The 16,738-nt window shown below is 31.7% G+C and overlaps 4 protein-coding genes across 4 annotated transcripts in view; 3 read left to right on the forward strand and 1 right to left on the reverse strand.

The window, feature by feature from the left end:
* The window catches only part of Meltrin (disintegrin and metalloproteinase domain-containing protein meltrin), a 54,741-nt gene extending 51,215 nt beyond the window's left edge, over window positions 1–3,526 (forward strand). Inside the window, exon 17 of the mRNA XM_013310120.1 lies at window positions 1–3,526. This exon is cut by the window's left edge and continues 1,171 nt beyond it. Within this exon, the coding sequence (XP_013165574.1) occupies window positions 1–1,242 (1,242 nt within the window). The 3' untranslated portion in view covers window positions 1,243–3,526.
* Window positions 3,527–4,121: 595 nt separating this feature from the next.
* On the reverse strand, window positions 4,122–5,067 carry SmD2 (small ribonucleoprotein particle protein SmD2). The gene is made up of 3 exons (XM_013309948.1): window positions 4,932–5,067; window positions 4,609–4,861; window positions 4,122–4,347 (listed from the first exon to the last, which is right to left on the reverse strand). Coding segments are annotated over exons 1-3 (360 nt in total). The 5' UTR covers window positions 4,934–5,067; the 3' UTR covers window positions 4,122–4,242.
* A 222-nt stretch (window positions 5,068–5,289) lies between these two features.
* On the forward strand, window positions 5,290–11,349 carry LOC106116417 (uncharacterized). The gene is made up of 5 exons (XM_013310243.1): window positions 5,290–5,490; window positions 7,080–7,271; window positions 7,342–7,656; window positions 7,823–9,271; window positions 9,717–11,349. Exons 2-5 carry the CDS (start codon window positions 7,092–7,094, stop codon window positions 9,951–9,953), a joined length of 2,181 nt encoding a protein of 726 aa, XP_013165697.1. The 5' UTR covers window positions 5,290–5,490; window positions 7,080–7,091; the 3' UTR covers window positions 9,954–11,349.
* Window positions 11,350–12,760: 1,411 nt separating this feature from the next.
* Window positions 12,761–16,251, forward strand: LOC106116135 (uncharacterized). The gene is made up of 5 exons (XM_013309875.1): window positions 12,761–13,024; window positions 13,415–13,597; window positions 13,665–13,979; window positions 14,208–15,317; window positions 15,822–16,251. Exons 2-5 carry the CDS (start codon window positions 13,421–13,423, stop codon window positions 16,065–16,067), a joined length of 1,848 nt encoding a protein of 615 aa, XP_013165329.1. The 5' UTR covers window positions 12,761–13,024; window positions 13,415–13,420; the 3' UTR covers window positions 16,068–16,251.
* Window positions 16,252–16,738: the final 487 nt, after the last annotated feature.

The raw sequence follows: 16,738 nt of genomic DNA on the forward strand, positions 1-16,738 counted from the left end.
CCCCTGCCGCACCCCGCACACCCCTCACACACAGACACCTCCATCTACCAAAACCCCAAAGCGATCGAAATTAAATCAGTCGACTACGTGGATTGTATAGAAGACAAATCTGCACCACTGGCTCACATCGACGAGGAGTCCGGAGATAACATCTATGCTATAATAGAGGAGAGCCCCGAAAAACACTCGAAACCATTGCCCGGAGTACCTCCTCCTATTAAAACTATCCCCCAACCTCCTCCAGTGGGCTACAATACTCCTAAACCTGTCACTTCTACTTCTGGAAGTACAGAAAGCGTCGGTCTTCTAGGAGAAATTGTCAACGAGATTCAAAATCGTAACTTCGACTCCATATACTCCGCCTCGACTCTATCGAGAAAGAAAGAGAAGGAGAGAAAAGAAAAGAACGCCGAGAATAAAAGAGACAGCACGTACATGAATACTGATCATTACAAAACGCCAGAAAGCGTTTATAGTAACTCCGGTGCGAAATCAAGCTCGGCTTCAACGACTAGCAGTGGATATCTCCATCCTTCGGCCGTTAACGTTCCAACGTACATGACAGAAAAGGACAACAACAACGAAACGAAAGAGACGGAACGAGCGCCGCCGTCTCCCACTTTAAAAGCGAACTCAAAGATACCAACATTTGCAAGACAAGTCACGCCTCCCGGTTTAAAAAATACAAGCACCTTCAAAAATGTTCCACAATCACCGAAGAATACAATCAAAAATGCAATAACCCCTAAAATAATACCCAACAGTCCAGATTTAGTATCGAGTTGTGCAATGGTTGATACAAAAAATGTTAAAGCTCCCGATGTTATTAATAACAACAAAATACTCGAACCGCCTAAAGTAGCCACAAAGCCAACAGTTCCTGTCAAAACTGCAGATAACCGACCACCGCTAAAACCAGCGCCTACAATAGACAAGAAAACAAACAAAACACAAACTAAAACAAATCCATCTACAAACGTCAATAAAACAATAGACAAACCGAATATTAATCGTGTACAATCTAAAGTAGACTCTAATGTGAAAGCAATAGCGGATAATTTAAATAAAAATAAGCCTAAAGTAGTTCCAAAACCTAGTACAATTAATGTTCAAAGAACGGAATCGAACGTCAAAACGAATGCAACAAAATTATCATCGAAACCGTCTAACGTAGCTAGTTTACAGCAAAAATTTGAAAATAGAAAGTCATTGGGTAAAGAAATTAATGTACCCAAAAAATAACCTATAATAGCATGAAATCGTACCAAGACATTTAAATTTAAAGAGACTGATAATCCATAATAAATGTAAATCTAACATAATATACAAAAGACTAAACGATCCTTTCCACTGAAATAAAACACAAACATAGTGTTATCTCTTTTCATTCGCCTTAAAAAAACGAGATAACAATATTATGCCTTATTACATCGACGATTAAACAGAAAGGCAAGATTAATGGTTGTATTCCTTTTATTTGACTAAATATTTTACGCGTTTAAATTTTAAAACTAACAAATTCATTACTACTCGCCTGGCGAGTTCATTTTCATACGATATCGTATTGGCAGCGAATGTGTTTTTAGGTTATGATTAGATAAATCAGTATAAAATCTAGTCTTAGTTACTTCATTTTGTAAAACATTTTCACTTACAATTATCATTTCATTTCCAAATTTTAAAATCTACTTAAAAATTCAAATATTTTTGGATTTGTTAAACCAAAATTTGCTATATAAATACCATACCTAAATTATGTCATAAAAATTGTTCAAGGTCTTCACGTTTTTTTTTTAATTTCTAAAAATGGAACAAGGTGCGTTACAGATGTAATCAATAAAGTGTTCATATTTTAATAAAGGCATTTTAATATATGTCCATGTAATTATGTATAAATGTGTATGAATTTGTATGTTTGCGTATTTAGTTGTAAATGGAATATTGTATCTGAATTTAGATTATAAGACATGTAAATAATTCATTATATTGATTTGAATACGATAGGTAAAATTGTAAGTTTATGTATTTTTATATAAATTATATTATAGCGTAACCAAGAATATAAAAATCCTGGTCTGGAGGCGTTTTAATTGCCTTCTTCAATACATATATTTTCTAATATGCGCAAAGAAATTTGTTTCATATTGTTGTAATATGACGCGCATTTTTATATTCCTGGTCAAGCAATAAGCAACTGTACGCTTGGTCGAATATATTAAAATAGCATTTATAAAAAAAAAAACGTTTCAAAATAAATAATAATACAAGCAATAAGCAATCGCCTTAAACAGAATGTAAGTATAATACTACTGCAAGAACACTTGTGTAGTACACATATCTAAACAATTTTACCTTTATAAGGCTATAGTCACAGAGTAATTAAAAACAGACATGTTTGTATCATTTGAACACAAGTTCCAAAATAAATCCATAGACAATAAATGTCATTGTCAGCCAGTAACGTGTGTAAATTTAATTTCTCATTTCTATTGAATTTGACTGTACACATATTGTTGTCTCTATTTCTTCAAAGAGAATAAGTGGGATGACAATACCTGTCCAAAATGTCACTGCAGTCTGTAATCCACAGTTAATTCAAATCTGGTGCTAGAATATTATTTGTCAAGATTTCCATAGTTAATATTAGCTTAAAATATTTTTATATTTATAGAACAAAACGTTGTGTTGATTTTTTTTGTGAAATAATTATTAAATATGGTAAATTTATAATACATACGTCCGACACAGCACTGCCTAGGTACAAAACTATTGGTGCTGAACGTCCCAATTAAATAATAAAAGTTTTATAGTCAATTAAATACCGTCGAATTCAACTTCTGTGATACTGCACTGATCTCTGTACATGGATAGGCTATAACCCTTGGAGTTTTGTGCCTATTTGTTCCTCGCCATCTAGACGCTGACTTGCAATTGCTGAGAATTCGAAGTAATGGAGTAGGATTAACTGCCAAAAACTGCAACAGGTGCGCTTAAATTGGAACATCGCATAAGTTGTCATTTCCTAGCAATGGTCTATCCATTTATAAAGATCAATGCTTGTATGAGTATATAATGTTGTCCCTGTTTTATTGAAAGAGTATGTATGGATGCCAATATATATTAATACAATTATCACTTAAGTTCTGTTAATGGATATCTGATACATCGAACCATAGAGGTAATAAGTAGATTCAGATTTGATCGAGTTTATTAAAATATGCATCGCTTTTTTGCTATTTTCATTTATAGGACTATTTTTAAAGAATATTGTTTTTAAAACACAACCTAAAATATCTAGAAAATTTGTCATATCTTGTCATATGTAATACAAATTTGACAAAAAAAAATAAAGAGCTTCATAAAACAAAGTCTTTCAAAACTTTCTTATTGAGTAAAGAAAATTGGGAAAGGATTAAAAATCTCAGTAATAGTCTGTCTTTGAAACATAGTCCTTGTGTTGCCAATTTATAAAGATTTTTCTTTTAAATTCAAGTAAAATTATGCAAGACTTCAAAATTATATTAACATAGTTATTTTTTAATGACCAATTAAAAAGTTTTTCCAGCTTTTATTTTTATTATAATAAAACAAGTTTAATGTTTCTATAACAAATGTGTTTTAGGCATTCTATTAGTTTCAATTATTTTAAATTCTAAGATAATTATGGACAAGCGTTATTTTCCCGAAAAACTTTTGACAAAAATAGTATATAAAATTCCATTAAACTTCTGGTAAATTGTGATAACCTAAAAATGTCTATTAATTGAAAAGTACATACATAATATTTGTAAATACAACCAAAGAAATTGTATTTAGAGTTGTTTGAAAGTTTAATGAACTTTATTAGGAATTAAGTGTACAAGTGAATTCTTTTTTGTAATTAGGCTTTTATGCTTATTTGGCAAGACTGTCGCACATCTATTTTATTTTATAATTTGCACATTTCATTTACTTTAAAGAATTTTAAGGCGATCTATGATTTAACAAGATGTGAAGATAAAAATGACCCAAATTAAATTGTGTTTTATTGTTTTTGAACCTTTAAAAACATGAACAGAGTACAAATGTTTGTAGGGAACTTTAATAATGTTGATTATTAACAAATAAAACAAATATTTTTTAGTTGCATATTTATTCAGAGAAATAGAAACTTACATTCTAGTTATTGGCTTATGCGGTTAAAGTTTTTATTGGTTCTTCAGACATTTTTACCACAAATTGTTTTTAGAATATTTTCAATAATCACTTTCCTGCAGCAGTTGCAAGAGGATTTCTTAATACTAAGATGACTGAATCACCTCGGAGGAACATTTTGGAGATGAACTTATCTTTGTTTACTGCTTTACCCTGAAACAGAAATTATATATTTGAAAAAATTGTTGATGCAGATGAGATTACTGAATAACATAAAGACCTTTTAATAGAACTGAGGGTTTCTGGTCTTTCTTGCCTTATGCTTTTGGTACACATAACATAATACCAACATAAGGATTACCAACTTAAGTATTTGGCAATATTTTGTAAGTCTATAAATATTAATTGAGAGGCTCTATATTTTAAATTTGTTTTCAAAATACTATTTGAGTGTTAGGACAATAATAATATTACCTTCTTCCCTTTACCAGTGCGAGGTACTTCCGTCCACATCTCTTTTACGTTTTCTAAAACCATGTTACAATGCCGGTCGAAAGCTTTTACTCGACCCAAAAGTTTCTTATTATTACGACAGTTTATTAATACTTGTGTGTTATTCTTGACAGACTGTGTAAGTACTGAAAGAGGACCGGTACTAAATTCTTCTTCTTCAATTTTAGATAACTCCTCCAAAGTCATTTCTGAGCGTGGCTTGGTCGTCGTCGCCCTGAAAAACAATCATGTTAGTCATGTTTTCGCTTTTTAAACTGAGACTTCCTTTCCAAAAGATAGCTTACATTGTGTCTTGAAGATTACTATAAGATTAATAGAAAAGGAAAACGTAAATGAATAATGCTTTTTGTTCAAAGAAAAAATTACAACCACACTTTTACAGTTTACTATTCTGACAGAATAATTCGATGGATGCATAGACAACTACTCTATGTAGACAACCCAACCCCTACAGATTGTACCTATACAAATGTACATCAGATCATGTAAATACAAAAATAGAATGATAAACTTCTATTTCCTATAATAAAAAAATTACCACTAATACATACACGTATTTTAATACAATTTCTTTAGAATTTAATTTTAAAAAACAGTATTATGCAAACGACAATTTTTAGACGGATCGACAATGCAAACCAAACTCTTTGTCTATGTCTCGAATTCTATGGTAAAAAGTAATGCGATTGCGGGGGAATCCTTTGATTTCTAAAGTGGTATAAAATAACCAGTCATTTTCTTTACTTATTAAATCATTCAGTTCAGTTATCAGAAGCGTGAAGAAGCAAGGAAAGTGATGTCCTAAAATATAAACGTTTTTCATACACATCGGACTTGTAACAAGTAAGTAGATAATTAATAACTTAGTGATTGCTTTTATTTGTTTTATTGTCGTTTAATTGTAGATTCACATAACATCGTTATCCTATTTGAATGAATTTTGTTATATTAAAACGTATTTTAAGTGCTTATTGCAAAGAAAAATTACCATTCAATTGTTTTGTTTCAATTGTATAAGCTAAAGATTGTTGCGTAAATTTATATCACTATTTATGGTAATATCAATTTTCTTTTATGACTTCCTAGTTTTTTTTTTAAGTTTTTTTTTATACTACTAATTTATATATGCAAAACCCAAACCTGCTCTATATCCAGATCAATTTTGTTTTATGAATAATTTTTCAATGTAACTTTGTGTACAGTACAAAACATTTAAATGCCTCAAATCTATTTTTGAGAATTAGTTTTTTGTATCTACCCCTTTTTATATTGTTACATCACATCTATTTGTTAATTGAGTAAGTCTATAATAATAAATCAAAATAGTAGTCCATTTAAAACTTCTCTATCTTATTAATTCAATCAAGGGACAGGTAAGTAACTGAAAATTTAAGAAATTATACTTTTTTCATTTTAACACCAGAACCATAACAAAAATCACAGTAAGTATATTAAAGATCTGAAATAAATAAATCACACAGTGTCACTAATAATGTATAAGCAGTATTTAAATAGTATAATTGCCATCTGATTCATACTAAAGACAATATGACTAATATTTATCAGCATTATAAATTACTGGCTGTCGCCCGCTACTCCATCTGTGCAGAATTAAATAAACTTAATAAGTAGCATATGTTTTCTTCCAATGTTCTATATCTTTGCCAAATATTAGCAAGATCTATGCATCAGTTCTAGATATACCTTTAAATAAACATCCACCGATCCATCCATCTAAACCAGTGGTTCCCAAACTTATTTTGCCCACTGCCCACTTTGAGAATTATATTTTTTTAGCGCCTCCATACTGTCACCATTACCATATTTAAAAACCACTATAACTTCAAATTAAATTAATTAATTATTGTGACCTATATATGTATATTAACGGAGAATTCTAAACGAAACTTTTACTATAACCCGCAACTTGAGACCTGCAGCGCCCACAAGGGGGCGTTATCGCCCACTTTGGGAAAGACTGATCTAAACATTCACATTTATAAAATGAATAAGAAGTAACATGAAACATTGAAAATATTGAGTTATTAATTTTTTACTTTATAACTATACTATAGTTATGTATACATAAGTTTTTAATAAATAAGCTAAGTAGCTATTATAGTATTTGTATGGTTGGTTTTCTGCCTAGTCAATCCTAGTCATGCATTGGATTTTATGGGATTGCCTGTTCTTAAGTTCTTTACCAATGGTGAGGTCAAAGAGTGTTATGCAATGTATGGGCCAAAAACTCTTTCCCCACATTACTTTCTTCAGTTGACAACAGTCCCTAATGCTGTAGCTTCAACCTTTTATGAATTGTTCTATAACTTGAAATAAATGCAAACATCAAGATATATGACATCTCTTATTAAAACCGGTGTAGACTGGTTTTAACCGGTTGCAGTATACTTTTGATTTTATTATTATTTTAGGATGTACCAAAAATGTTGTCTACATTAAGTGGTAGCGGCGTGTTCAGCAGCCGCGTGGATTACTTCTGCCTGGTGTGCGAGTCTCGGCTCAGGGACGAGGCTGACGCGGCCGCACACGTCGCCAAGCCTGTGCATACCAAGAACTTTCTCACTACTGAATACTTCGAAAATCAACAAGAATGCGTCAGAAAGGTAAGCTGTACTTCCTGATGTCGTACTCTTGCGTTTAAGAATTGGATTCCAATTGTTCCTTACATTACAGATAAAAAAATGGTATTTGTGCGAGTTGTGCAACGTGTTGTTGCCGACTGCGGCCCGAGTGCGGCTGCACGTGGTGGAGGCGGGGCACTGGGAGCGCAGGGCTGCGCTGGCGGTGCAGCGTCGCGCGGGCAAAGTCCTCGTCTTCGCCAACGTGCAGCTTGACGACAGAGCGTGGAATGGCATCGTGGATGACACATGCGCGATCTGCAACATCGAGTTTGACGACGAACACATTCACAGGAACGAGACGACACACATATTGAAGCTGATTCAAAGCAAAATCGAATATGATGAAAATCAAAATATTTATCGTTGGGTAAGTCTTTTTTTATTAAATTTAAGAAATTTTTATAGTTTACTGTCTTAGTTATTACTATTCATACCTAACAGTAGTTCCCTATAGTTTGCACAGAACATTTCTAAAATTCTTTATATAGTGTTCATTGAATGGCTACATAAATATTATATTATTTATTTTTCAGGTTGATGAGTCTTCTTTTCAATGCTTAACATGTAATATGGTCTTGGCTTTGAACTCGATTAATGAACATTTCGATGAAATCGAACATAAAGATATATATAGACGTTGTTGTGATAATTTCAAAATTACTGAAAATACTGCAACAAACGAAACAATTGATAGTTCTAAAAACAATAACAAACGTAAAAAAGAAGTTCCAACTAAAATAACAGATAGAACAGAAACTTTAGCTGTATTAAATACAACTAATAAAAACAAAACGAACATTGAAAGCAATGAAAAAGCAGAAATTAAAACGTCTACTGTAAACTCAGATTCTAAAACAATACAAAATAATACGAAAGAAAATTTTAAAGAGGTGGAAACTGTCAAATCAGCCCCAATAGATGATTCAGAGATATGTGACATATTAAATGCAAAAGAATATATAACAAGAGATGAAAATGGAAAGAACTGGTGTATATTATGCAATTGGGTAATGTCACCTTTAGCTATAAAACAACACATAAATGATTTACATCATCAAACAATGTTGAAAATGCATAAAAAACGTCTTTCAACTCTAAATACTGAGAAGAATATAACTACTAATACACCAATCGTAAAAAATAATACTATAAAAAATAAAGAAAACATTGATAAAGAAAGCGTTTTAAATGCAGTTGACAAATTCCAAAAAAATAATATTAATATAAATTTTGAAATTGAAACAGCTGTATGTAAAAAGTGTTCAAAGCAATTAGATTTTAATGCACAATCTATTGAGAATCATATTAAAGAACATGGTAAAATTAAAAACAAAAACGATGACCGTAAAGAGATTCCATTAGGATTGGATATCACAAAAGATCTACCTTCTAATAAAGAAACATCTTTATATACAACACCCGTTAAAATAAACAAAGAAAAGCAGGAAAAGATAAAAGATATGACGGATTCAAAGATAAAAAAAGAATCATCCTTTACATCGGATTTAAATGAATTACAAACATATGCAAAACAAAATAATATGACATACAAAGATAATGAAAAGAAAATTCATTGCAACAAATGCAATATAGATTTAACTCTATCGATGAAAATATTAAAGGAACATGTCAGCTTAGAACATAAAAAGAAAAACGAGGAACCTTCACATGGGAATCTTACATCAAAATCAAAGCAAATCGATAAAGAAATCAATCTTATTAAAATACCAACAAGATCTTTCATTGTGTCAGCAGTTGCTATTGATTCGTTGCATAAAGAAATTATTATAAATGATAAATTTTGTATAAATTTGTTCAGTTTTTGTTTAATGTTTAGTCAAAATAAAAGATTAACATGTATTGCTTGCGATTGCAGTGTACCTTTTCAGGATTTTCATAAACATCTAGATACGGAGAAACATGAACAGATTTTGGATAAAAGTCTAGTGGTGGTTCAGTTGGAAAATGAGTTTATAAGAGAGGTAGGTCTAACTATATTTTTGAAATTATCCCTTCACATAAGTCATTTGAAATATCAATATTTTCACGAAAATGTAATTTTTATGTTAGTTGTATTCATATTAATTTTTTTTTATTAAAAAAAACCTTTATGCACTTCCTTGCTAAACTTTCACTGATCAAGTAATTAATCAAATTTTAAATTTATAGTTGTTTTTATTACTAGTGCAAAGATTTTTCTGTACATCTTATCTTACTAATATTATAAATGCAAATGCTTAGATGGATGGATGTTAGAAGGCATCTGCAGAACAGCTTAACAATCTCGCTGAAATTTGGCATAGATGTAAAACATAGTCCGGAAGAACACATAGGCTACTGATTAAGTTTTTTTTTCATTCCGCGCAGATGGAGTCGTGGGAGATAGCTAGTATTAATATAATAATTAAAAAATATTTTATTTTGCAGTACAAACCGGGTTGTTACCAATGTGGTTACTGCAATACTGTATGTGAATCATGGTCTACTACGGAGTCCCACATACAGACTACTGACCACAAGAACAGTAGGATAGCAGCACAATGGCGTCTGCAGCAATTGCTACCAGAAGTCGCCAAAAAACGACAACAAAATCAATTACATGAAAAGTTTATGATGCATATGATGTTCGCTGACGGTGGCTGGAATTCTTGTGATAGTGATTAAATCATCATCAACCTGCCTTTATTCCTACGGAGGGTCGAATCTCTCCCCCTGAATCTAACCCCTTTCTATGCATATCTTCTTTCACACATTCCATACATTCTTTGGTCTTCCTCTGCCTTTGTAGCCAACCACATTCAATCTCATTACTTTTTTGCTAATATCATCATCATCCCTTCGCATAATATGTCCACGCTAACTCCTCAATTTCTCGATCACTGGCGCTACTTGCAAACTTCCTCTAATATACACATTTTGAAGTTTATCCTATCTTGTCCTAACATATCCATCGTAACATATTCATTCCATCTACATGCAATCTTTCATCCGAAACTTTGGTGTCCCAATATTCAGTTTCGTACTGATTAAATAACATCCAATTACCTCTGAAATTAAAAAAAAAAACAAAATTGATTTATTGTTTTAACAAAAATGGTACATAACAATACATGTGCCGGGACTTCTATTTAAGCATCCATTAAGGGCTTGTGATTGGAAGTCGTACTCTACTGTGTGACAAATAATAGCTATGGTACCTCATAATAAATAGCCTCATAATATATACCTAATAATAGTTACATTTATGTATTTAATTTTTGTCATATTTATGATCAAATTTATCTGTGTGTCCGTTTAGACATAGGCCACATCCAATTTCCTCCATTCCTCTCTTAATGTCGTCATTCTGGTTCAAGTATGTCTCGCTACAGCCTACTAAATCCATGTATAATACAAAAAACAATTTATTCTTTGACAAATAAACAAAAAAATTCAGAGTTAAGTTAAAAAAATCACAATTAACAAGTGAAAAAGGCAATTAACTTATGGTATCTGGATGTTCCAAAACTTAATTCATATATTTTGTATATTGTATTGAAGGCAGTTTTAGATGATTAAAGGACACATATTGTTTTATCTAATTTGAATAACAATTGTGAGTACAGGAAATAACTAAAATGATAAAATTGAAGTTATCGTATTTCCTATCCGCAACCATAACAATTATTCACATTATTGAGAATCAATTCAGTGAATATAAATCTGTTAAAATTAAACTTATTCTGTATTATCCCAAAAATTATATTGGACACTTTGTTAAACACGTGAATTAACCCTTTGGACGCCAGTTAAGGATATGGACGTCAAAGTGGTTATATATTTCACCATAAATATATATCACCACACACTTTAGGTATGAATATTTCATTAATTGTTGGTCAAGAACTCATTTCGTAAACGCATTAATACTGTTTTCAATAGCCATGATTTGTCAAAAATCCGCGCCAGACGTTACAGTCACGGTATAACAAGTTTGACGTATGTTTAAGCTAAAATGAATTTGAAATATTGTCTATTATTTGTATGTTACAATTAAATAAAAAAAGTTTCACTAATTTTGTTTAAAATTAGCAATAAATGTTATTTATCTTGAGTTTCTTTTTGTTTATGTCTTAGGCGTATGTCATAAAAAAGAAAGACCATTATTCTATGTTAAAAAGTTAACATAGAACCATCATTTTTATTTATTTAGAAATTATTATAATTTTATTATAAGACTGGTCTTTGTTATGATTTATTTAGAACCATTCTGCGAGAGAACAAAAGGATATTGTTAAACTTTAATTATAACTACATAAAAACCACAATAAATATTTTAAGTAATCTATTTCTCCTCTCTTTTTAAGTCCTCTTTAGTAAGAAAATAATTAACAAGAATTAATGTATACTTGGGTTTACAAATACTTAATGGATTTTCATTGTACAATAGTAGTTTATTAAATTAACTTTTAGCTGGATATTAAATTGTTTTTATGCCATAAGACATCAACCTTAAATATCCGAAGCCTAAAGATCCCACGCTATCCCTTATTTTTACAGTAATACTAGCGGTCGCCCGCGACTACGTCCGCGTGGAATAAAAAGAACATAATTAGTAGCCTATTTGTTATAGACATAGTTCTATACGTATGCCAAATTTCATCGAGACCCGTTCAGCCGTTTTGGAAATACCTTCAAACATACATCCATCCATCTAAACATCCGCATTTATTAAGCATTATGAAAGATTATATTATAAACGGGATAAGGGAAGGAAAAGCTGAAGCACGCAGGCATTTCACAGGCTTTTTTTTACTGCGGTGATGAAGTACTACCAATATTATAAATCTGAAAGTTTGGATGGATGGATGTTTGTTAGAAGCTACTTCCAGAACGTCAGATGGATCTCGCTAAAATTTGTCGAAGATGTAAAACATAGTCTGGCTACTAATTAAGATTATTTTCCGCGCAGATGGAGTCGCGTGCGATAACTAGTTTCTTATTAAAGTAATCTAAAGATTCCATCCTATCTCGCAATGCCTATAACCATAGTTACATATATAGCCACAAGCAAAAAAGAGGCACATCTCGCATTTGGAGCACTAGTAGCCCGCTCGCTCTTTTTAATTCCACGACCACACAAGACGGGCGTGAAGTGGAAGTAATTTTGCATTTCGTCTGATGAGTGCATGGCGAAGGTTATTAGTCCCTTTCCCCTTCCTATCGTCAGATGGCGTGGCGAAAACAGGTGGTCAATTGCTCGGTTGCCACAACAAAAAACAAATGTATTGACATTTGACTTCCTTAATTATACTTTTAAACGAATGAGGTAAGATAGTGACGCACTGGTTTTATTATTTTCCATATTTACTTATATTTTCTATATAATATAGTAAAAGGTACTAAAAAATAAAAATATTGAATAAACTGCCACATTTTTTTCTGCAGAGAATTGAATGATATAAGTTCTAAAACCTGCGTAAAAACTACAATTTAATTCTATGGTTATAAAAAACATCAATTTTATAATCTTTGAAAATGAGTAAATAACATGTTTGTATTTGCTGTTAACGGGGATTACCCTTGATGCCTTTTATTGTAACCTTTAGCTCTCGCGTGGTTTTCCATTTTATTTGTGCTGTAGCTTTACTGTGATGTAGAGCTTACTAACTTATTTTAGAAATCAGTTTGTCAAACATAATAGTGATTTACGTGTTGGATTCTATTTGTAGTGGGCTCAATCGTCATATGTTAAAGTAAGTTCTTTGTAGTATTTCGAAACATTTAAACGTTTTAAGCATATTCTACAACTATTTTGTAACAAAGTAAATAAATTAATGATTCATTACGATAGTTAAGTACATTTTATTAAACAAAATACTTAAACGATGTTTTTGTAATGCAAAATTTTTCCATGAATGTTAATGTAAATTTTAAATTCCTTGTCACATCTGTATTAGTCACATATTTGATAATAGTTAGGGACTGGTTCCAGCTTTTCGCAAGTAGTTCTTTATGTATTTAGTATAACGAAAATATTAAATACCTACAACATAATTTTTCTGACGTAATATGCTGGGAGTATTTCTCGTTGCGATCGTGTCGTCGAGTCCACTAGCGTTCAATTTTTTTTTCTCGGTGAATAGAAGACGATGTCATCATTGAGTACTAGCGGCGTGTTCAGCAGCCGCGTGGATTACTTCTGCCTGGTGTGCGAGTCTCGGCTCAGGGACGAGGCTGACGCAGCCGCACACGTCGCTAAGCCTGTGCATACCAAGAACTTCCTCACTACTGAATACTTCGGAAATCAACAAGAATGCGTCAGAAAGGTAAGCCATATTTCCTGATTTAGTCTTGCGTTTAAGAGTTGGATTCCAATTGTTCCTTACATTACAGATAAAAAAATGGTATTTGTGCGAGTTGTGCAACGTGTTGTTGCCGACTGCGGCCCGAGTGCGGCTGCACTTGGTGGAGACGCGACACTTGGAGCACAGGCATGCGCTGGCGGTGCAGCGTCGCGCGGGCAGAGTCATCGCCTTCGCCAGCGTGCAGCTTGACGACAGAGCGTGGAATGGCATCTTGGAGGACACGTGCGCCATCTGCAACACCGAGTTCGATGACGAACACATTCATAGGAACGAGACGACACACATATTGAAGCTGATTCAAAGCAAAATAGAATATGATGAAAATCAAAACCTTTATCGTCGGGTAAGTACTATACTAGTTGTCAAGGACGTCCAGAAATAGTTATACTAGCATATGGGTTTATTGTGTTCAAAAAAGAAATGCCAACAACTTAAAAAAAAATATTTGGGTATCTATTCAACCAAGCACATCTGAGGTGGATTGCTAGATTTGAAGTTACTTAATTGAAATACTGACTCATTTGTCATATACCAATTTGATTAAAAAAATTGAAAATTCCATAATTTTCAGGTGGATGATAATACTATTCATTGTATTACATGCAACAAACTTATTGCATTCAACTCAATTGATGCTCATTCTAATGATGATGAACATAAAAATCTTTATCAAAGTTGTTGTGATGTAACATTCAACTCCAATGAGGATAAAATTGAAATTGAGACTGAAAATGCCGTTTCAACTCATATTGAAAAATCAGAAAATGTAGATGATAAAAATGACATCATAAATAAAAAAGAACATTCTGGTATAGACAATGAGAAAAATGATATTAAACAGAATGAAGAACAAATTATAAAAATATTGGATGATGTAACAATTGACGTTGATGAAAAATCTAATAGTAATTCAGAAATTGAGGACATTTTAAGTTCTATTGAAAACTTTAATAGAAACGATATTAACATAAACATTGAATTGCAAACTGCAACATGCAAGAAATGCGATAAACATTTAGATTTTCAAGTTAAAACAATAAAGGAACATATTTTGGAACATGAAATAAATAAAGACGAAGATGATTCTGACACAACTCAGGAATTTACAGAAGAAATGCAAAATGGAAAGACATCACCTACAACAGTACAAGAAAAACAAAGATTTAAAAAAGTTAAAGCGAAAAAAATAAAAGAAAATTCATTTAATTATGAAACAAAACAATTTGCAAATAAAAATGACATGATTTATTTTGATAACGAAGACAAAGTTTACTGTAATAAATGTAAAGTTAATATACCAACATCTTTGAAATGCTTACAAGAACATGTAGCTGGTGCTGCTCATTTAAAAGCAATTAATAAACAACATTTAGAGGTTGCATTATACAATAATGATGAATCTGACAAAGAACAAACAAATAAAATTGCAGCTGAAGATTTCATAAGTAATACCATTTTCCTGGATGGTATCTTCAAATGTGTGGTTATTAATGACAAGATATGCATAAGTCTGTTAAGTTTCAACTTAATGGTTGAAGAGAATAACAAATTGAAATGTCTCATCTGTGAACAAAAGGTTTTCACGCACGATTTTGATGCCCATAGACAACAGTATCGCCATAATAAAACGGCTTCGGAGTCTTTTGTACTCAGTGACCATTTGAACGAGTTTATAAGAGAGGTATGCAAATATTTATTTCATTAATCGTTTATTTAAGTTGAAGGAAAACATTGTGATGCAACCTGCACATATCTGAGAAGAAATTCAAAGATATGTGTGAAGTCAACCCGCACTTGGCCAGCATGGTTGACTATGGCCTTGTCGCCCCTAGCTTAGCGTAGGCTCTGAGCACCTCGGTGGGGACATATAGTGAGCTGATGAGGAATCGTTTATTTAAATGACTATAAAAAATGATTTATTTCTTTATAAATGTACTAGCTATCGCCTGCGAGTAGTTAAAAAAAACTGAATCAGTAGCCTATGTTCTACATCTTTGCCAAATTTCAGTGAGATCTATGCAGCCGTTCTGTAGATACCTTCTAACAAACATCCATCCATCAAAACATTCACATTTATAATATTATTAAGATTAAATATACAATGTATTTGTTTTTAGAATTTTCAAATTTAAGAACAACGCCATCTAGTGGCGAGTTTAAATATTAATTAACTCAATTGTTCCAGATTAAACCGCAACACTTTCATTGCGGTTACTGCAATAGCGTACACTCACCATACTCTGCGATGGCAACACACATACAGTCTGATGACCACAGGGAAAGTAGATCTTCAGGACATATACGTTTGCAACGCTTAATGCCAGAAATTATTCAACACCGTAGAGAACAACAGTTCAATCGGATGATGCATGTTTTCGGATTCATGTTTGGTGCAAACAGGAGACAGTTTTCTGATAGTGATAGTGATTAATTTCATTATAGAGGGGCTATCACGAATATTTGCGACACTTTCCTTCGTCATTTATAAGAGATTTGAATTTTAATATAAATTTTATCGTTTACGACACAGATGTAGGAAATAGTCTGGTTCACATAGGCTAATTAAGTTTTTTTATACCCCTCCCGGACAGAGTCGCGGGCAAAAGCTAGTTGGTTATTAATTGTTACATAACGTTTTGTTTCTTTATTTAATTAATTTGTATGTGTATTTTAAAGCTTTATTAAAAATAATCTGATAATTTTAAGTCAAATATTAGCACGTAAGCAAATGGAGCATAATAAAAATATATAATCAAAATATTAATCGTTTATTTTTATCTTAACTGGCTGTTAGAATTGTTTAAGATTTTTATTTTTTAATATATACATTAGTTTGTATATATTATGTACTGAAAAAAAAATGTCGCTAATTTTTAAAAATTTAATCCGTCTCAAATTGATTCATAAAAATCTCCTTGTAATTTTTTTTAAAGTTTATTCTGCAATAAATAAATTATCTTGTACATTAAGAAGAACTGATCGTATTTTTTTAATGATTAATTTGTATTGAGTACGAAGGTTTTACTTAAATTTAAATAAAAATTATATGTTACATGAATGCACCAAGAGATGGCGCTAAATCTGTATTTATGTTCATTAACC

The sequence above is a fragment of the Papilio xuthus genome, unplaced genomic scaffold, assembly GCF_000836235.2.
Source record: "Papilio xuthus unplaced genomic scaffold, Pxut_1.1 DF827756.1, whole genome shotgun sequence".
Classification (NCBI taxonomy): domain Eukaryota; kingdom Metazoa; phylum Arthropoda; class Insecta; order Lepidoptera; family Papilionidae; genus Papilio; species Papilio xuthus.